General features: G+C 40.8%; 1 protein-coding gene across 4 annotated transcripts in view; it reads left to right on the top strand.

The window, feature by feature from the left end:
* Positions 1-754: 754 nt before the first annotated feature.
* inpp5f (inositol polyphosphate-5-phosphatase F) overlaps positions 755-23,196 on the top strand; it is a 222,273-nt gene continuing 199,831 nt past the window's right edge. For all 4 annotated transcript variants that reach the window (XM_041209889.1, XM_041209890.1, XM_041209892.1 and 1 more), the window contains exon 1: positions 755-1,033. In XM_041209889.1, coding sequence (XP_041065823.1) covers positions 937-1,033 — 97 coding nt within the window. In that variant the 5' untranslated portion in view covers positions 755-936. The remainder of the gene's footprint in view (positions 1,034-23,196) is intronic.

A 23,196-nucleotide genomic window follows, 5' to 3' on the forward strand; every position in this document is an offset into this window, starting at 1 on the left:
TTTCTTGTTCAGGTAGATTTTCTTCCCTGAAGGACATGAATGAACTTTAAACTTTAGAGCTTTAAACACCTGGTAGTTTCACAAACGTTATTAATAAATTATCATTCTGTTCCGGGTTTATAAATTAATTAAAATTAATCCCTCTAGTTGCTGTGGTGGGATTTGAACTCATGTCTCTAAGACCTTAGGTCAAGCCCCTAGATTACTAGTGCAATAACATTAGCACTATACCACCATCCCTGTGTAGCACCTTTAATGTAGTAAAACATCTCAAGTTGCTCTCAAGAACCTTACAAAACCAAAATTTGACACGGAGCCACATAAGGAGCTATTCGGGCAGATGGCCAAGGCATGTCAAAGAGGTAGATTTTAGGGAGTGTCTTAAAGCAAAGCAAGATAGAGACAGAAAGGTTCAGGTAGGGTATTCTAGAGCTTGGGCCTCAGCAACTGAAGGCACAGCAGCAACGGTGAAGTGATTAAAATCAGGGATGCAGAAGAGACTAGAGTTGGAGGATTGTAGATGTTTTGGATTGTTAGAGGTTTGGAAGAATACTTAAAAAAGACATTTCAAAAGAAAACTTCCATTGAGGATTTTGCAAAACTTGGTGCTGCTGTTGCTTTTACTGTAATTTGGCCGTCAGAAATTCTTCCCCGGGAGGGAGGGGTGGCTGGCCCCTTTAAGAGGCGGGGCGTCTGATGCTGGCGGGTCACGTGTGCCGAGTGGCTGCAGGAAATTAACAATCATAGAGGGAGAGAGAGGGAGAGAGAGTAAGTGAAGGAACGAGTGAGCGTGAGCGGACGGGCGGGGCAGCGGTGGCGCCCCGGGAGCCGGGCACCTTAGCGCCCCGGGCACAGGGACTCGCTCCAGTCCGCCCTACGCTCGCTCCCTTAGCTCTACCCCTTCCTTTACCATGTGGAGCCGCTGATGCCGAAACCATGGAGCTTTTCCAAGCCAAGGACCATTACATCGTGCAGAGTGGGGAGAAGGCGCTGTGGTGTAGCCGAAAGGATGGCTCTTTACAAGTCAGACCCGGTGAGACTGCTCCCTCTCTCCTTTCCCCTCTCAATCTGTCTTCAGTGTACGCGGTTATTGTCTCGCTCTGGTTGCTCTGAGCTCTTTCTTAGAGTCCTAAAAATATGCATGTGAGGCAGGTCTCTGTGCCATTTGTTTGTTAATGTGAATCAGTTTTTAAAAAAAAATTGTAACTCATAACTCACTCACGCACTAACCCATTCTTCAGGGAAAGGGTAACTGATTCATCCAGAAGCAGTGGGATGAGTGGCTGTGACCTGGTGGCTGTGTGTGGTCTTTTGGATGACACTTCTGAAGGTTAAGTACTATTGAGAGTTTAAACTTGTGTTGCTCACTTCTTCCAGAAAGCAGGAGGGAGAAAGGCTGAGTGTTTTTTCCCTACAGCGTGAATTTGTTAGAACGAATGGAATTCACACCCTTCGCTGCAGAATAAGATTGCTTCCAGAGTGAACCAGACATTTAGGAGTTAGAAGGCATCTAGTCCATGCTCCTAGATAGAGATTTGCCCCCCCCCCCCCCTCCCAAAATATTGCATTAGCTGCTTGAAGATTTCACTATCTTAAGATCCACTTTCTAATTGATTTGAGTGTAGCTATAGGGCACAAGTGACCAGAACTGAATATTGTAATTTTAGCAGCTGTTAAAATCTGCAAGCCTGCTGCCATGATAGTTTGAACTGATTTTCTGCAGTTAATTTCTAAATTTTAACTAGCTGGTTTATTTACAATGTCAAAAGTGCCATGATCTGTGTTTTTGGCTGTTGCTTTAATAAGAACTCTCTAGTTTGTGCTAATGGCCAACAAACAACAGGTATTTCTCACTTTTGTGTGGTATTGTTATTCCTGAGGGCAATATTTTGAAACATGTGACTGTGTAAATGTAGGTAACAAGTATTGGCATAAGTTTAGGTGCTTGGGTGAAGTCCCTTCAAATAAAAGGAGTACTCAAATTTGTTTAGGTTTCAATATCAAAGTAATGAACCTGGAGAGAGGAATTGTGAGATTTGTTAAAATGAGCTATTGTTGGAATCCTCATCGAAATGCAGAAGTTGTGAAAAGCAAGGGGGAGAGGGAGAAGTGGTCTTCGAAAGAAACAGTAAATGCTATTTTAACTTGAATTCTGGGATTTCTGGCGAAGGAAGGCTTGTTTCTTGGCATCACCCTTGGAAATAATTTCAGTTTAATGTTCAGTACGCCTTCATGTGTTAACTATTTGCTTCAGCTGTAGTTGAATTTCCTTTGAACCTGCTGTCAGATTAAGTCAGCTAAGGGAATATTAAAAATACCTGCAGCCTTTTTTTTGTCCAGGTAATTTTAAAACATTGAAGCTATGCTTTAAAACTTCTTTCCCCAGGGAAAGAACACATTTTGTTCCAACTGGTTATCATAGTCACAAATTTGCATGAGATTGCGTGGTTGCTTAAGTTTAAATAAATTTCAGAGCCATGCTACGTTTTCTTCCTGCATTCTCCTCATTATTTCCTGCCAGAAGTTTCAATGGTACTTGGGATGTTAGACTAAGTGTGGTTTCAAGCTGGTTAACCAAATATTGTCATTTTTGTAAACGACATCGGTGGGATATTCAATGTTTGAGAAGTTTAGTAAGTTGCCTATGTTGAGGAAATTTGCTTGTTACAATGAGAGAAAACGAAGTGTTGGAAGTCTCGAATTAAAAAAAACTCAAAAAAATGCTCGAAGTATGCAGCAAGTCTGAAGGAGGAAAGCAGGTTTATGTTTCCAGGGCTGACTACTCTTTGAAACAGTCCTGGCAAGTGCAATCCTTGGATTGCCAATCTATAGTTTTATCTTAGTTACCGACATTCCTGAGCTGTTGTCTTTCCAGCATGTTCTGTTTTTGTTATATACTGCAATGATTTTTTTCTACCACCAGGGGTGTGCCCTTGTCTCTCCTTCAAGGCATCAATAATGGTGAGCAAGTTGCAGCCGGCTGCTGTTCTGTGAAACTTTTTCCGAGCAATGAAATGTTTTAATGTAGCTGTTAATAGCTTAAGGTTCACTGTTTATAGGCAGGGAGCTTGTGCAGTGATGTATTTCTCCACACACTTTTTCACAAAAGGAAAATAACAATTTCACACCTCTATCCCTTGCCTATCCCTGTGGGCAAAAAATGTTACATGTTGAATTTCACCCAGTGAAAGTAGAATATCCAGAAAGCACTTTGATCAAAGATGAACTGTTTGAAACAATCGGAAAACTCTCTTTTGAAATTGTTGAATACGACAGCGCCATTGCTTGCTCTTGTTAAATTCTTCAGAGATTGATGCCGAGAACCTCTTTACCAAAGCTGGATTGAAATCCACCTATTGGTTTCTTATGACATCAAGGGGAGGAGGTTCATGAGGTATTGATGTTTAGATTTCCATATTAATAAACAAGTTTTGGCTGATGTATCCCATAATTTGTCAGGTTTTTTTTTTGGCCATCGGTTTGTTGGAGGCAATTTTTTAAAGCACATTTAGAAAAACATAATGCTAAACTAGTGACGCTCAAATGCCAATTTGCTCAAACAGTGTAAAAGGAAAACCTGAAAGTTTACTTAATTGATGTGATGGCCATTATTTTTGTGCTATAATTGCCCAAGTGTCCCATATTGTAAATTGTTTTTTATGTTCAATGCAAAACAAGTTACTTTGTTTTCAAATTTTGGCCTCTGTGCTGTAGTTATTGCAACAATGGTATGTTGGGACTGTCTGAACAACTCTCCTGCATGTAAAATTAGGCTATGTTAAAACTTCCGGGGAAAGCTTGCAATACAGCATGGTGAGAGGTTTCCAGTCAGTGACCTGTCTCTCCTGAAGGCTTTATTGTCTTGGATTTCTGTCAGTAAGCAGAAGCTTTGTGCAGAGGGAATAATATGGTGTTTCAGACACATTTTGGATGCACCATTTCTTTTGTTATTGGAGTAGCTTTTCTTTATGTAATGTAATCCCTTGGTTCTGCTGAAAACTAATTCTGGTATGGAACTGCGCTGCTCAACAGTTTGTAGTTCACTTGACTGGCATCTTTATCCATAAATATGCAATTATTGATTCAAAATGTTGTCATAGAAAAAAAAATGCTTTCCCAAGTTGTGGTCAAGTGCTCCATTTCAGGCACTTTTCTGTGTTAAATATCTTATGTACAATGAAGGTGACTGAGCTTCAAGAGCTTAATCTTGTGTATGATGCTGTTTTTCTGGTGGTGTTAGGGACCCAGCAAATGATGTGACTGCACATCTTCACTGCTGAGATGGGAAATTCCTTTTATATTCCTGATTAAATTGCTGAATCCATCAAATAGTTCGACATCTTAATTTGAGGGTGGAGAGAAAACCTGGTTATTAATCGCCTAGTATAATTAATATTTGAAGACATTGACAGCATTTCATTTAAGTACATTTTTTAAAAAGTGATCCTGATAGTTTAGTAATCTACGGCCCTGATGAATTGAAGATGTTCCTCTAGTCACTTATCGTTTCTAAATTATTTTTAAATTTAAGGACGTTCCAAGTGGTGGATCAAATGGCTTCTGCTCTCAAGCCTTATACACAAATGGTGGCAAGCCACAGTGCACAAAGACACTTCTCCAAGCATTCCCCTTCTCAAATATAAAAAAAACCTGCATACGTTGTCAATTCCAGTTGTGGGTCAGGCACTTGCATGGTCTACGATGAAAATCATCAGGCATGTACAGAAAACTGGTCGTTCTAGTCTGACCCACGACTTTTGTCTGTCCCTACACGTGCATTGCAAACATAATCTTTAAAGTAGCCAAGTCTTCTAATGACATGAGTGCAGATTGTTCCTGGCTGTTCATCTGGTGTCCGCATGTTCCTGGGGTAACATTGCCTCTCTGTGGGCTGCTGATCCATTGACTTTGGGGAGAGGTTGACCTCGGATTGATGGTCGTTGATGACATCACATCAGCTGTCTGTTGTGAAGGAGCAGTTTATCCAGTTCCACATATGTCTGCGGATACAATATATCTGGTCGTTTATTTTCGCCTTGTACGGTTGAGGTGACCAATTCTCTGCACAAGTCCCATGTTGCCAAGTGGGCTGACTTTTGAGAGCATTGCATGCTTGCACTCTGGCTCACCAACTCGCAGCTCTGGCTTTATCAAAGTAATATTTGGCTTTCTGTTTCACTGGATTTTGTCACTCACTCCTGGCTTCAGTAGTGTTTAGCTGTTGGAAGAGTAGTTTGGTTGCGGTGTGACATTAGTTGCTGAACTGGACTACTTTCCATGCCTTCGGTAGGTGTGTTCCTCCATTTTAGGATTTGCCTGTGCTGGATCTGCTTTTGTTTTCATCCCTTTGGCAATATTCATTGCTGCCTCAGCCTTTCCATTTGACTGGGATAGTATGGAGATGATGTGTAGTGCTGAATTTCTCAATCATTTACAAAGCAACTGAATTCTTTACTTGTGAGCTGAGGGCCATTGTTGCTCCTCATAATGTCAGGAATGCCATAAATAGCTGGTGTGCTTTCATGCATTCCATGATCTCACTGGTGGTCGTTGACGTCCACTCGTCCTAACTCCCAGTAGTTGATGGTGACAAAATAATCGGTTCCAATGAGAGCAAAGAGATCTACTCTCAGCTCCATCCATGGTCGGTCTGGGGTGTCATGAGTGCTCTTTCTCTTGCTTAGTGTGATGTTCATTATAAGCACTGCACTGGCTGATCTAGTCTTTGATCTCATTGCTCATGTTTGGCCAGTAGAGCACTTCTCTTGCCTTCTTCAGACTAGATTCAATTCCTTGATGGCTTGCACGGGATGCACTTCAGCATCTCCTCGCGGACAATGACTCTAGCTGCTGTGTGAGGGTTGCTATAAGTCCTGGGTCTCTGGCATCACACTGCATGGTGACTTGCTTATTGTATCTCAGCACTGGCTTTATTGTCACTAGATGTTTGCAAGTGAAAGCTGCTGCTTGTTCTGTGCCCCAATACTGCTTAACATCCTTTGCAGTGAGCTTGCATAGAGGTTCACGAAGGGTCATGAGGACTCGAAACGTCAACTCTTTTCTTCTCCACCGATGCTGCCAGACCTGCTGCGTTTTTCCAGGTAATTCTGTTTTTGTTTTATAGAGGTTCACACTCTGATGACAAATTGAGCAAGAACTTTGCCAGGTATTTCACAAATCCAACAAATAGTTGGATCTGCCTTCACATCTGTTGGCTGCTATCTCTGATACAGCTCATACCTTTATCAGGGTGAACATCACATGACCTATGCACTTCAGTTGTAGTTGTTTATTAAGCTTCAGGTTGATTTGGCGAGCTCTTTAGCAGTCTCATTAGCTTCTGATCATGATCTGCAATGCATTCTTCCATCGTATCTTCACCTCTAGAGACTAGCAGATTATCCATGATCACTTCCACTCCTGGAAGATCATTGACTATCTCATGCTGTCAGTGTTGATGCTCTTGCAGAGCAGTAGACATGCCAAATGCATGTCTGTACCTCTCAAATGGCATCCAGAATGTAGACAGGAAACTGCTGCTTTCATCCAACTTCACTTGCCAGTTTCCATCTTAAGCTGTTAAAGACCTTTGCCATGACAAGTTGCAGCACAATTTCTTCACTGGTTGGCTTGGATAGTGAGATCTCTTGAAATAGATCCCTTTGGATCTATGCATACACTCAGCTTTCCAGGTTGTTTCACTGCTACCATGCTGCTAATCCAGTCTGCAGGAGTTGTCACTTGATTACGCCCATCTTTTCAAGTTCTTCTATCCTGTCTTGAGACTGGACTTGAGGGCAGCCGGAAATGTCCTTGGAAGATGCTGAATTGGTTTCACGCTCTCATCTACTTAGATATTCACCAGGAAACCATCCAAAACATGTGAAGACATCTTTGTAATTTTTTTACGTTTTGTTCAGCAGCCAATTTTGTGTGTGTGAAACACTAAATCTCTTGGTACCTGGAGGGTTACCAGCCCAAGCTTTCGATTTGTTTCAGCTGAAATTAAGGTCTATTTGGAACTGCAAATCTTTCATTCCCTTGCATTAGGCTCTCAGCTTAGTTTGTCCTCTTGGAATGAGCATTATTTCATCATATTCCATCAACTTTACCTTAGAGCTTCATTTTTGGGTCAACAACTTGAGTAACTTCACACAGGTCTGCAAAGCTCATGATGTTGCTCATAGCAATGGTACTAAATGCTATCTGACATTTCATATTAACTTGATGCTCTCTTCCTGCAGTCATCATTTCAATAGCCAAAAACCATTTTTTTCCTTGACTTGAGGGTGCCGACCTGTTCTAGGGTATGGAGTGATTCCTCAGGATCATTGTCTGACACATCTTCAAACATCTTTATAAGCTTTTCTTTACAACAACACTTGCATGCAAAAAGTGATTTCAGCATCTTGCAGTTTGAGCACTGTTTTCTCTACGCTGGACATGCTTCTTTTAGTGTGGTGTCCTCCGCAATACTTACATCCAGTACTCAGGCCTTGATCTTTCTGGCTGGCCTTCTCTAAATAGTTTGTTCTTTTCTCCATTGTCTTATGTTCGGAAAGCCTGAACTGCCCTTCAGCATTGTGCAAAGCCTGGTCAGTACTCCCATCTATACGCTTCAGCTGATGATTGGCCACTTCAGAGCTTCTGCACATGTCCTTAGCTTTCTTGAGTAAGCTTCTCTTCTGTCAGCAGATGTGCTCTCACGGTGGGATCTTTTCCTAAGACAGTAGTTTCTCTGATCAGATCATTTTTCAGTTGCCCAAACTCTTAGGATTCAGCTAGATGTCTCCATGCAGTTACATACTGATCAATATTCTCCCCCTCCTCCTGACCTTGGGCGCTGAACATGTGGTGTAAAGCAGCGTTAGTAGAGGGCTCAAAGTGGGTCTTTAAGGCCTCAATTTCTATTCCTTAATGAGGTCTAGGATGCCATACAGCTTTTTAGCACTACTTTTTCTGGTACTGATAAGAGCTGCTACTCTGATTTGTTCCGTTTTCTTATTTAACTTTGGCCATTTCGTATTTCTGCCATTGAAACTGGATGAATTTCCAATATATTTTCAAATCTCCATTGGAGGCGGCACTGGAATATTCAAAGTTTCACTGACTCTCCCAGCAGTCAGTGACCTGCATAAAGTTATGGACTGTAGTTTTAATTATTCTCTACTTGGCAGCTGGTGCTCTTCCACCTATCAAAATCCACTCTCAGCTGCACATTCCTGACACCATCTTCCCAGTGGCAGGTGAAATGGCATCAAAAGTCACATGACTGGCAAACTGCAGTGCTCAAAAAGGCTGCTCTGCAAACAAAGGAGACATTACATTTTATAAGTGTTGTTTCTTGCTAAGGAAATCTGTTGCACTAAGGGCCAAGGATCATTGCTGATTTTTTTTATTGCTGACTTAAATACTTTTTTAGGATTTTTAGCTTCTAATTTTATTACCAAAAACTTAGCAAAATGGGCTGGGAATGGAATTGGACCTACAAAAGAGTTCTGAAGAGATGATCTGATTTTGGAACACTATTAAAACACAAAAACGGGGACAGCAAAATAATTAATGAAATCTGGTACTTAATTTCATTTTTTAAAATATTCATAAACATTGAGTTCTTGGCAGATTTCTTTACTGTCCAGAAGAGGTAATAAACAATGGGTGAACCCTGGTGAAATTGATGCTTTTCTGTGCCACAAATGTTACATTCAATGAAGCTGAAATTAAATAATTTTGCTGTGTTATTTTGTTGAATGTAATTTTTTTTCCACTTAATGAGATTTCCTTGGAGATGCTGAGGTTTGAAAAACATTTTTTGAGATGCATGGATCATGCCAGTTTGGTGTTCATTCTGCTCATGACATGCCACGTACCACAGGAACAATTAGGGGAGAATTTTTTTGTCCAATTGAACAATTGTTGAAAAAAATCCAGAAAAACAGTGATCTTTAAAAAAGAAGCCAACTTAAACAGTCATTTTTTTTAATATACAGGGCCATATAACCTACAAATCTGTTCCATTACTGAGTAATCATTTTGTTTTCTAATTAAGGCACTAGGCTGTTAGCAACTCAGGCCACCTTTGATAGAACAGCAAGTCTAAAGCAAGTAGCTGAGCCATGGACCAGGAAGGTCACCGGTTTAGTTTGGTTTGTTGTCTGAGCTGACATTGGCTTGTGCAGTGGTGGACACGACAATTACCTTTGAATGTTTCTGCACTTGTTGACTGAGAACAAGACATGCACATCGGCTACTGAAGTTCATTACTAAAACATAATGTGAGTAAGGGTAAAATGAGTAAAGTATCTAGGACAATTGGTGTCTGTGGAACTAATGCAACAACCACTTAATACAGTGAGAAGAGGAAATGATTGTCCTTTTTTTTTTACCCCCTTTCTCCCAGGTGCTGAAATTTGAGTTGCAAAGTGGAGATGATACCACGCAGCATCTGGAGGAATTAGTTTTTGATCTGCTTGCTTTAATGGTAGATTGGAAATGGGAAGGTGGTGTATAAGCCTTGTTTAAAACTGTTTAAGAGCCTTATCTACCCCGTTCCAACTAATTATTTAACTGCAGTGTTTGTGGATGATGAGGTATGTGCAAAGTATGTTTGTTATTGTGATGGTGATTGGATTTGGTTTGGAATGTTCTTGATATCCTGGGATACAGGGTGCAGTAATGATCTCGGTCTTCTGGTAAGTAGTGAAGTGCAAGTAGATGCAGTTGACTGCGTTTAAGTGTTGTTGCCTTTGCATTGACTGCAGCTGGGACATCAGTGGTGGTGGGGGTAGTGGCTGGAGGGAGCAGAGTTGGGGAATGGGGTAAGCAGGGTGAGTGGAGAGGTAGGTGAGCAGGGCCAGGGGTGTGGGATTGTTCTGACTTAAGGTTGTTAGGAACAGTCTTAAATAAATCATGGTAAATAACTGAGGTATGAGGTAAACAGTCCAGGCCTATGTGCTGATAGGCCCCAGTTTGGGCTCTTTCTCAGCATTTCAGGTGAACTGCAGGTACTAGGTTCCAGCATAGCTGAGCTCCCTGCGAAGTGTCATTGCAGCCCTCAAGCAGCGATTGTTTCAGCGTTCACTGCTGTTTCAACTGGAAGATTCAGGCCAATGTTTATTCTCAATCTTGAGCAAGCCTTTGGTGAGAGTGGGATATACCTGTGATGTTGCAGTAGTTGAATAACCCATTTATGCGCCCTGTCCAACCTTGCCCATGGAGAAAGGGCAGTTGGATGAGGTAACCGAGGGCTGCTGCAATCTGAACAAATGTTAGTTCCTTCTGCACAAGGAGGAAGAAATAAGAGGGACATTTTATTTATGTAGCACTCCTGTATTGTCGGGCCATGGGGTAAATGCAGGGGAGTGAGATGGATAGCTCTTTCAGTGAGTCGGCACAGACACAAAGGATTGAGCTGCATTATACTGTATTGCTTTGATTCTTGTTTTAAAGGAGAATGTCTGATGCTAAATGGAAAAAAAAGTAGATTCTGAGCAGGAAGGAATTTGGGAGATTAGGAAAGGGAGACAATGTCACCAGTAAAAGAAGGGTTTTTAGGAGAGCTTTGAAAATCTCATTTTGCCTGACATAAGCTTTGACATGAATCATGAGTTTGCCAGCCACATTGTGATACTGAATTGGCTGTTGTTTTGAAAGCTGATTTTAATATAAGAGATACAGAACTGGGACCTGTCTCCTTTTACTTGAGAGGGATTCATATGATTTTAGAACTAAAAATCAAATTTATCTGACTGTCTGCTTTTCTTGATTATCAAAGGCTTCTTTTTACTATCTCAATCCAAACTAGTCTTTGTGAGACCCTCACCTATAAACCAAACAAGCAGGATTTTTGGTTCTTGTCTGTGGAATTGAATTATTCTTGAGTGCTGGGGCTTTGATATGATTGAAAAGCAGCAAACCTGACATGGAAATTTGAATCTTATTCCATTAGTGAAGGAAATCTGTGGTTTAAATTGTGATTAACTGAATACTGCCTCCTTCTGTATTTCTCCTAGTACCTGATTTCACATTAAACTTGCCTACTCTAATTTATGCTTTTCAATCATTGTGCTATTTATTTCTTAATCCTCCAAACTGTTTGAGGGGATATAGCCGTTTGTGCACTTCACTCTGGTCCCAGATGCCTGGTTTCCCTCACTGTGACATTATCAACTCTCAATTCCAACAACTTGTGGCATAAAGCATCTCAATTAATCTGGCAGGGGCAAGTCTGAGTTCATTGTTGTACTGCAGCAAATTTGTAGGTCTATAAATTAGCATTAAAAATGCAAATGCTGGATGCCAAAAATGTGACAGAAGCTGTATGAAGTTGACACAATTAAATCATGTGATTTTTGGTTTCATTTAGGAAAATACAATGAGCTATTTACCATTTCTCCCCACTCTTCTCAAAAAAAGAACTAGCTAAGTGAAGCCTACTCGATCTAAAGATGTACCGCATCTCCACCCGGAACAGATACAGGAAGTGAAATTCTCTTTCGGTAGGGGCACAGGGTAGACGGCAATGGACTGACTGCCTGTTCTACTCCTTAACAGAAAAGAAGCCAGGGCAGGGGTTTATGGCAGTGAGCCGTCTGTCATTGTCCATTTTTCTTTTGCTTCTGTCAAACTTGATTTCTTTTCCCATACCTTAGTCAGTTAAGTGAGCTAAATTTCAAATTTATTTACCTAAATTAGATGAGGAAAAAATGTTGTGTGGTGCCATTTCAAATCACTTGGACATCTCAATTTTTTTGAAGCGTGCTTGTAATTGAGAATCAGTGCAGCGGCCAATATTGCACACAGCATGATCCCACAGTTTGTATTGACAAGCACTGACTCGAGCTAAGGGCAGGAAATTACCCTGCCAGCTTTTGAAAAATACTTGACCGTTCTGAGGCTTTAGTAGCTAGGAAGGGAGGTTGGAGAGTTTAGACTTTTGTGAGGAAATTAGTGAAGACACGAGGCAAGGCAATTGTACACTGATGCATCATTTTTTTTAAAAAGAGCAACGCGCAAGCCATTTTGTGAATTAGGTGAACTTCAATCGGAACTCCTGGGAATCAGCCAATTGTTTACAAATTGGCATATAGCACGTGGCCAACCCTTTGAAACTCGGGAGTAAATGTGCAAGAGATAATTTAAGTTCAATATACATTACTGTAGCTCCTGCACAAAGTAATTTTACCCAAACCTCTATCTCAGTTATATTAAGAGGCTGGTTATGAATGACGAATAACTTTGGATGAGATAGGGGAAACCCAAGTCTGATAGTTTGACAGCAAGTATGTTGCACCACACTCGTACACACTGTTCAGTCAGCTGAGTTTCAGGATTAATTTGAGCAAATTTATATTAATATTTTATACAATACCACTTTTCAGTCAAAAGTTATGGTATTCTTACCGAACTGCATTATAGATGTTGATTTCAATTGAAGGGACTTTGGTGCAAAATTTTGTTCTTAAAATTGACTGTCAGAAATAGCATGAAGCCCTCTTGAGCTCTTGGTTTTCAAAATGGCAATGGTTATCAAACAGTTGTGTAACATTTCAATCCCCTGTGCCCAATTTTTTTTTAACTACTTTCTCTGTATGTGCTACTGCCTTGACTACTTCTCATAGAGCTACTGTTAACTGCCCCCATTCTCATTTGTATATTGCCCAGTATCAATCCTGCAATTCTTCACTGCATCATGGGCTTCAGCGCACCTATCAAGTCTTGCATTTACTTAATGTTCCAATCCAAAAGATTTTAAACCAACTAGGAAAGCTTGCTTCCCTCCTTCAGATTAATCTACCTTTGTGGGTCAGAAGATAATAAATCTGACTTAATCTAAACTGGATTACAGTTGCCAGTGGCCTGAATTGACTTAATGGAGATAAAATTGCATAATTTGTCTCTGAATGCTGAAGAGGTCACAATGACCTTGAGTTGAATTTGTGCAGCTTCTTATGAATAAAAGTCAATGGTATTATATAACATGTTAATCTAAAATATAAATGTATTAAATGACTCTTGAAACTCAATTGATCCAAGTGTGTGACAGTGTGGGTAAAATGTGTTTCGTGTGAAGCCATCGGGGTTTGCTTTCCCCTATCCCATCCAAAGGTTTTTCCTTGTCATTCTTGACCACATCTTAATATAACTCAGAACTCAGTTCCGAACTTACCCCCTGGTAATGGCTGCCCCTTTCAATTTGTTTCAAATCTCACTATCTGCTGTTGGATATTACCTTGTCATTACTGGGGAATAGACCATCACTCAGCATTGCCAGGTCTGGAACTGAGAGTTACGTGGGAGGATAAGGCTCTTTCTACTGTGGACTAATACAGTGCTTTAGCTCTGTCACAAAGGCGCACATTACTGTACCTATAATCTGTAATGCTGTCTTCTGCTGTAACTGTTCTGGTCATTTTTTTTTTAAACTGGCTGTTAATCATGGCCATTTGGAACTGAGTTTAGATATGTAAACCATTACACTTGGAGCTGCTGTAGCATGTCAAAGGCATGTAGTCTGAGATTGCAGAGGTGAGAAGACAGTCTAATTGTTCATCATGCTTCCAATTGATTATTGCTGGATTTGCACCTTTTTGCTTTGGACTACAAGGTCTTCAGCATGTTGAATGAAGTTTCCACTCTAAGTTGCACCCCACCATTAACTATTTTGAAATTCTATTTGTGTAAGATATAGACCTCACTTGAACACAAAGCAAAATTGTGCAGATGCTGGAAATCTGAAATAAAAACAATGCAAGAGATTTGTCCACCTTCCAAGGGTCCAAACACTCCTTTCAGGTGAAGCAGCGCTTCACTTGCACCTTTAATTTAGTCTACTGCATTCGCTGCTCCCATTGCAGTCATCTCTACATTGGGGAGACCAAATGCAGACTAGGTGACTGCTTTGCGGAACACCTTCGGTCTGTCCGCAAGCATGATCTATCACTTGACACTTAACACACCATCCTGCTCTCATGCCTGCATGTCTGTCCTTGGCCTGCTGCAATGTTCCAGTGAAGCCCAACCCGAACTGAAGGGACAGCACCTCGTCTTCCGATTAAGCACTTTACAGCCTTCTGGACTTAACATTGAGTCCAACAACTTCAGATCATGAACTCTGTCCTCCATCCCCACCCTTTTTTTAATTCCCCTTTTTTAAAATTTATTTTTATTATCTACTTATTTTCATTTTTATATTTATTCATTGTTTTATTTCATTTGTTACCACAAGAACTGGAAGTGCAAAATGTTTTAGTTGACGGACAATATGATTGGCGCAGGCTTGGAGGACCGAAGGGCCTGTTCCTGTGCTGTACTTTTCCTTGTTCTTTGTTCTTTATCCTCTTTCTGAATCTTTTTTTTTATCCCCTTTTTCCTCAACCACTGCCCTGTGTCTCTTTTCTCTGCCCCCCCCCCCCCCCACCCCCCCAACCCCCAAACCCCCAAAAGGGCCATCTGTTACTTGTTTCATGTTGTTTCACAGAGTGTTACCCTTGTTCTGCTATTATCACATTCTGTTTTCCTACCTTTGCCACTATTAGCACATTCTTTAGCCCTTACCACTACCATTAACACCCCCTTTGTCCTTTTTGGTTCCTGATATCTTTTTCAATCTCCTTGGCCCCCACCTTTCGCCAGCCTTCTATCCAGCTTCACCTACCACCACCACCACCACCCTTAAACAGTATAAATTTTGTCACATTTCTACTTTAGTTCTGAAGACAGGTTACACAGACTCAAAACATTAACTCTGTTTCTCTCTCCACAGATGCTGTCAGACACACTGAATTTTTCCAGCAGTTTCTGTTTTTATTATACAAGAGATTCTTGGATCTGGGAGCAATTAGCACTTTGGGTCAATGACCTTTCATCAGAATTGTAATGACTTGATAGAGTGGACCGGTTTCAACAAGAAACAAACTTTATTACAGAGCTTTTCAGGCGCCACATGCTCGATCAGGACTCGCTTCGGGAAGCACCCCCCCCCCCCTCCCCTTCATTGCCTGTACTTATGGCTCATTGGTCAGACCCTCCCAGAACACCACGTGACCACAGACAGTAGGAGAGGCTATACCTTTGGTTACCACAAGAACCTACTTTGAAAGATTAAGGATTTGTGTTTTGAGTTTGAGAGTTATGTATAGGTTTCATTAAGACTGAAAGGTCACAGATCTGAAATGTTAACTCTGTTTCTCTCTCCACAGATATTCCCTGTGTGTTTCTAGCAATTTCTGTTCTTCTTTCTGTCTAACTCACTATTTGGAATTCATGTCCCAAGTCAATTGGCAGAAAAGCATTCAGTTGAAGAGTTTATAAAGCATGATTTGTGTGGCAGAATTGCAATTGGGATTGGAAATTTTCTATTGTTTGCAACTCTACGCCCAAACTCTCAGCAATTGAGTTCTTGACCTGAAGTGCTCCCCTAAAGGAGAGGGAGGGGTCTCTGTAGGGAAGGTGCTGATAGGTTTAGAAAATGGAGGGAAGTATGTTGTCAGAGTTGTTGCTTTTTTTTTGTGTGAAAGAAACAGCCGTCACCACCATTCTCTCCCCGCCCCCTCCCCCAACCATGTGATGATAATGTAAGTGGTCTTTGATTTTTAGCCAGTTAACTAGTCGAATTCAACTAGCATGTTTGACATTCTGTACCCTGAAATGATGAGCCATACGGTAAGTGGTTGTGTTGTTTAGCTGAAGATCAGGAAATTTCAAGGTCTGACATCCATGCATACTTAAAGCCTTATTTGTAGTGGAATTATTTGGATGCTGTCCAGGAATTCACCATCATCTGGAAAATGAATAGAACATTTTTCATCTATTCGTCATCACAAGTGAATTAGCCTTCGCCAGGTATCAAGGCAAAGGTATTTTGTTTATAATTAACCACTTTACTTACGTGGAGACCAATACATGGTATGTTCCATATTGGGGCTGAATACTTAAGAGTTGGTTTTATAACTTTGGTTTGCTGTGAATTTCTGAAACAAGACTGAATCTATAGTACATTTTGCTAACTTATTCCTGAGTTGAGTAACACTTTATATATTGATGACCATCTGTAGGATTTTTTGTTTCTGTGCTTTTCTCCCCCCATTCTCTTGCCCTTCTTGCTGAATTCCACAGATGTCATCGCCCAAGTGCCTGGTCTTTGGATGTTGGGTTACCACCAGTGCGGGCAACCTGGCTGAACTCTATCTTATTGTGTGAACTCGTGTTTCTAGTAGGTAGTCTTGGTTAGTGATCATGGGTGAGTATCACTTGATTTTTCCATTCCTTTTCCCAGCTGAGAACAACAAAACTCATAACTGACCAGGGATTGCTCAGTGAGACTCCACCAGTGACTAGGACCATCTGTCTGTAATAAAAACAGAAAATGCTGGAAATACTCAACAGGTCAGGAAGCATCTGCAGAGAGAAACAGTTAATGTCACTCTCTATAACATTTTTCAACTCCATCCCTGCTTCAGTTCATCTGCTGAATCTCTCCTTCATGCCGTTGTTGCTTCTAAACTGGGCTATTCTAACACATTCCTGGTCAGCTCTGACATTCTACCTTTTATAAACTTGAAATCATCCCAATCTCACTGCATGCTAACTTGGACCAAAGCCTTTGTCCATCACCCTTGTCTCACTGACTCATTGGCTCCTTGTCGAGCACTGTCTTGATTTTAAAATTCTCATCCTTGTTTTTAAACACCTCCGTGGCCTTGGCTCTCCCTATCTCTGTAATCCAGCCCCACTCTAATCCTGGCCTCGTGAGCGTTCCTGATTTTAATTATTTCACCATTGGTGACTGTGCCTTCAGCTGCCTCGGCTCTTGGCTTTCCCTGATACCCTTACTAATCTTTGCCCGTTACCCCTCTATCTCCTCTTTGAAGACGCGCCTTAAAACCTTCCCCATTTGACGAAACTTTAGGTCATCTGCCTAAATATTTCCTTATGTGGCTCCATGTCGTACTATGTTATCAAATGCCCCTGTGAATCACCTTAGGATGTTTTATTGTGTTAAAGGTGCTGTATAAATGAAAGTTATTGTGAGGGTAGAATGGGAAATGTTCCTGGTAATGGTCTCTGCTGCTGGCAAAATGCTAAGTCTGTAACTAGTGCTAAGGAATTGAATACTGTAGTCAAGATATCTCTGCACTAACTGATCTGCCTTGGTGCACGGGCTTAAAGTTGAAGTAATTAGAATTAAATATAATAACAATTTTAGTTAGTCCAGTGGATCTTGCCAAAGCTTTCTCAATTTTCATTCATATCAGTGATGTTGCCCAACTATTCTGCATTCATTTTACTCAATAAATGCAGCAGGTCACAAATTTTAGCAAATGGGACAAATGTTTTTTTCAGTCTATGGAGTTCCAGACCGATTCTTGGTCAACTGCAGGTAGATTCGTAATGGATTTTATGCCTAAAAGAGAAGTGAAAACCATATGCAAAGTTATGGCAAGTGCCTTTGAGCATTTAACCATGTGGAACTTCATTTTATTCAGTTAATGATATTCTCGATGAAAAACTGTTTTCTTTATGCCAGGGGTGAGATGAGAATTCTTTTCTGCAGTGAGTTATGATCTGTGTGAAAGGGCAGTTAGAGCAGATTGAATAGTAACTTTCAGATAGGGCTTGGATAAATTCTTAAAGGGGAGAACCCTGCTCTTTGCCCATAGTCCAGCAGTTACGTGGGTCTAATTGGATAGCACTGTCAGAGGCAACACAAGCACAATGGGCTGAATGCCTTCCTTCGCTGTAAGATTCAATGATCATCTACCCCAAATGCAGCATCCAGCAATTTTTTATGCTTACGGTTTTGTTTCTCAAACCCCCAGTGAGATGAGCAAAAAATGCATTTTAAACACTAGCTTTGGTATTCAATCAAAAACTAGTCATATCATCAAATAACATGGATAGCTTCTTGATTTTATTTTTATGAATTCTTTAATAGCTAGTTATACCATGGTGAGCATGCAATCTTGAATGAAGAGAGAATTTGATCTTTTTGGAACTTAAGTTGATGTTTTGTGCTTATAAAATACAGCCGGTTGAACTTGACACGTGAAAGTAAGGGTGTAGTTGTCTGTTATGACACAGCACTTGGTAAAGCGGAGTTAATTAAAAATCCCAGAGGGAAACTTTAAACAGCTGTCATAACCTATATTTTAAGTGGTATGTTTGAGATACAGCTCAATTCAGGAATCAGACCACCAGTTCACGAGAGGTTTTATATTAAACTAAACGAAACATTTTATTAATGTACACAAGTTAAATACATACACATGGCTACAAATTACTACTCCCATAACTTTCAACAAATTCCCAAACTCATCTCCATTCAGGCAACAGCAACCCCTAGACTTAACCAGGCACTAAGCAAAGCATTTTCACCTTACAAGTTCAAAATGAGGTTCTTTTCATTTTGGTTCCTGTGAAGACAATAGACTTACAGCTACTTTGATCTTGCATTGCCTCTGCCCCGCGCGCGCACAACTGCCCTCTGATATACCTAGCACATCTCGTTGTTTGTAAATTCTCATTGCATCACCAGCCTCTTGTAACAATAAAACCCCTTTCTTGGTACCAATTTTATTACTTTTTTAAAAATTCATTCACGGGATGTGGGCTTTGGCTGGGCCAGCATTTATTACCCATCCCTAGTTGCCCTTGTTAAGATGGTGGTGAGCTGCCTTCTTGAACTGCTGCAGTCCATGTGATGTAGGTCCACCCACAGTGCTGTTAGGGAGGGACTTCTAGGATTTTGACCCGGCGACAGTGAAGGAACAGTGATATATTTCCAAGTCAGGATGGTGAGTGGCTTGGAGGGGAGCTCCCAGGTGGTAGTGTTCCCATCCACCTGCTGCCCTTGTCCATCTAGATGGTAGTGTTTGTGGGTTTGGAAGGTGCTGTTGATGGAGCCTTGATGAATTCCTGCTGTGCATCTTGTAGATGGTACACACTGCTCCTACTGTGCGTTGGTGGTGGAGGGACTGAATGTTTGTCGATGTGCCAATCAAGAGGACTGCATTGCCCTTGACAATGTCAAACTTCTTCTGTGTTGTGGGAGCTGCACTCATCCAGGCAAGTGAGGAGTATTCCATCACACTCCAGACTTGTGTCATGTAGATGTTGGACAGGCTTTGGGGAGTTAAAGGTGAGTTACTCGTTGCACAATTCCTAGCCCCTGACTTGCTCTTGTAGCCACAGTATTTTTATGGCTAGTCCAGTTCAGCTTTTGGTCAGTGGTAACCCCCAGGATGTTAGTGGGGGATTCAGGGATGGTAATGCCATTGAACATCAAGGGGTGATGGTTGGATTCTCTCTTGTTGGAGATGGTCATTGCCTGACACTTGTGTGCTGTGAATGTTACTTGCCCCTTGTCAGCCCAAGCCTGGATGTTGTGCAGGTCTTGCTGCATTTGGACATGGACTGCTTCAGTATCTGAGGAGTCGTGAATGGTGCTGAACACTGTGTGATTATCAGCGAACATCCCCACTTCTGACCTTATGATGAAAGGAATATAAACATTGCTTGGTCCCTGCTAGCTAGGTGCCAGATTTCACCCCACTTCTTGAATGCTCTATTCAACAAAATGCAAATGCACCTCTACCTCTCTGTTTACATCTCCAAAACTAGTACACATCAAAGCATCCAGACTAGCTGGTTTTAATCCAATTAAGCCACACCCACAGACTAAACCTCTTTTAAGATAAATATTTTCCAATAATATTAAATACATAGCTTCATGACAATGTCCAGGTGTGAACACAAGTGCAAAGCAAAAAAAAAATCAGCAGCCCACCAGCTCAAGTTAGAAGAATTGTTTACACAGTGCCATTCAGGGCGTGGTCACTTCCTGGCAATTTTCTATGTTTAAGGCCAATGCAGCAGCCAAATTATGCACAGTAAGATTCCATAAACTGTATTGAGATGACTGACCTGTTGGATCTGATTTCAGAGCTGAATGCTGGCCAGGGGCTGAGGGAAAATTGTGCTTGTGTTGGGGGAAAGGCTGCAATGGCATCTTCATATTTACCAGCGTAGGCATCCAGGGCCTCAGTTTAATGGCTTGCCTCAAAAGTGGAATTGCTGATTTAGCATTCCTTCAGTCCTGCCCTGGTCTCAAGGCCCAAATTATACGTTGAAGTCCTAGAGTGGAACTTTCAACCCTCAACTTAGTACAGGTGAGATAAGAAGGAGCTTCTTTTCTGCTGAGTTATGATATTAGTGCTAATGTCACAACAGCTAATGTTTAGCATAAAATTCTTAAAATCGAGACTTCAGGCTAAGAGTTGGGAATTCGGTAGCCTCGCAGGATTTGGTGCTGCCTGTTTAGTCCATGGAATATGTCTGGAGCGCTCTGATTCTTCCTTTCTGTTTTAAGTTTCATTTTGTTTAAAGTTATTGCATATCCTGAGCAGTGTGGATAAAGTACATTTGCTCATCCTGACTGCAGCTGTAACAATGCCTGCTAATTTGACTAAGATGGATTGCGTAGAGTAATATGCTGCACAATGCTGAATGAGGCACTCGGTTTAGTTGGTGCCTGGGTATTAATTTTGGGAATAGAAACCATGACGAAGTAGTTGTCATTACACATTGACATGTTGTTTGTAAATGTGACTTGCAAGTGTTCACTGAAACTATCTAGACTAGCTGAAGTGCCACTTATGTTCCCATAAATAGGAACAGACTGAAATAGTTATTGTTAGGTTGGGAGGGATAGAATCATAGGTTGCAGCACCAAAGCAGGCCCTTTGGCCCATCACGTTTGCCTCTCTAAATGAAAACTTGTATAAGTGTACGAAGATTAGACTCCAGTTCTACCCTGCAACATATTGCTTCATGGTGTGGAACACACGGCTCTGTCAAGCTTTCCTATCTCTTTTACAAGTGGGACAAGGCTGTCCCACATCAGAAAATGGAGATGCTCAGCCTGGTCTACCCACTTTTACAATCTTTACACTGTCCATAATTAGTAAGCCACTAGACCAATGACTCTTTTGTCAGCTGTGTTCATTAATACAGGGTTGTTCAGTAAAGCAAGACTGCTTTATTTTAAAAGCAGTTTTCAAACACCTCACTGCCACCCATATGTGGGAAGATGATGTGAGCAACTGTGGTCAATCAGCTTTTTGAGCGGGGCTGAAAATACTGCTACCAAGAAGGGACTGTTCAAATTTCTGAAGGGGCTTTATTCATGTTTTTTTTAAAAACAAGACTGATTTGCTGTCACTTTGGTACTAGGTTGGAATGTATCGCTCACATCATGTATTGTAAGTCTGACACTGTCAATGACTTGCTCTTCAGTGAGCTAACGTGTAAATACTGCATAAGGTGATCTCATTTCAAGCATTGTAGTAAAAGGCTGATAGCATTGAGTCCCTTTTGGGTAAGTGCTTCATATTACAGTAGAACGGAGGTAAGTTCAGTCTGAGATTACTCTTTCTCCAAAAGCAAAGATTCCTGTTTACTATTCCTTTTTGTAAGCTTGGTCTTTTTTCATACTTAAGATTTGCTGTTCTCTGCTGTACCAGTGGCTTGTTAATGACATTCAGTATATTTTTGCTGAACCTGTTGTTTTTGCAGACAATTCTTCAAATGTGCTCAAATGTCTTGACTGAGTCAAGATTTTTCTTTTTATGAATATCTGCATCTCTAGGATAGTCTCAGATCTGAGATATGGATGAAAGCAAGTTTGAGTTTTATTTTTTGTGCTTTTCATAGCTGGAGAGAGTGATCGCTAACATGGCCTTAATCCTTAAAGTTGGGCAGATGACAGAGTTGTGGCTTCACAAGATTCCAAGTTGCCATTGCTTTTTTGGCAAATTTCTTAGTGGTTTCAGATGTCTGGTATTGAAGGTGCCATTGCTTTGTCTCTTGATGGAGGCAATATGTATAACATGGGAAAATGGACCAGGAAATGCTGTCTGCCACATGCATTTAGTGACATTTATATTTTGAAGAAGCCACATACTTTTACCTCCTACTGTTTTGCCTGCTATTTATTCCAGACTTTTCTCACTATTACATTATTGCTGATATGTTATAAATTTGCTTTTCACTAACTTCCAATTGTAATCTATTTTCCTGTTTTATTTGAAATTAGAATTTATATTTACCTCTTTTATAGAATGATTGGTAAAATGAGGAGCCAGTGAAAATGATGTCAATATCTGCCTGATTAATAAAAGTCATGTTTCTTCCAAAGCTCCATGTCCCCATTTGTACGACCAGCATTTGTCATTACAGAATATCCCTGACAGTGGTATTACACTCCCAGGTGAACTACAGAAGCCCACGTCAGCAGTGCTTCTGTCTGTGGACAATTCTGTTTATATTCTCCCATTAGTTCTTTACTCCTTTTAAACTAAGTCTCTAGGTAAAGGGTCACAAGTCGTCTTTTAACCAGCTACAACACTGCTTGATCCAGTGTTCTGATGTTGAGTGAACATTGTGTTGAAGAAATTTGGCAATTTGAAGGAAAGTAAGTTCCCTTCCATCCATGGCTTCCCAAAGTACCAAGAGCGCAAACATAATGAAACAAATGGGTGATTAGAAAATAATTACCATATCTTTGAGTTTATATAATTGTTAAAGGAGGAATTCTAGATTTGAGATTTTCCAAGTAGACACATGGGATTTGGTCCCATTTTTGTTTTTGTGTTCTGACTGTACTCATTTTCTTTCATCTCTCTCAGCATTTTAATTTCCTTTGACTGTGGGGCTCAGAAGTAATGGTAGTGGCACAACCTGTTTTAACCTCCATTTACCTGACCTCCCACTGATATGTTGGCATTGTTATTGGATATGCTATAGCAATCAGAGAGTCAGTTAATTAACAGAATGGGCAGCTATGGAAAGTGATTAGTTGCAAAAGTATTATAGTCTGCATCATGTGATTTGTCAATTACAAATTGAGCACAAACATGGATTCTGCTATACTTAGTTCCCTCTCCCCTTTTTTTTTTTGTTTCTTCCATACCCTGATTCACTCTGCTCAAGATTCCCTAATCATTACCACCTTATACTTGCTTTCTCTTCTCTCAGCCATTTCCCAAAACTGCCAGGATTGTTGATCATAGAACCTTAGAATGGTTCCTGCACAGGAGGCCATTCAGTCCATTGTGTCTGTGCTGACTCCTTGCAAGAGCAACTTGACTAGTCCCACTCATCCACTATAGCCATGCTAATTTTTGCTCTTCCAATAAT

This window comes from Carcharodon carcharias, chromosome 17 (assembly GCF_017639515.1).
Source record: "Carcharodon carcharias isolate sCarCar2 chromosome 17, sCarCar2.pri, whole genome shotgun sequence".
Taxonomy (NCBI): domain Eukaryota; kingdom Metazoa; phylum Chordata; class Chondrichthyes; order Lamniformes; family Lamnidae; genus Carcharodon; species Carcharodon carcharias.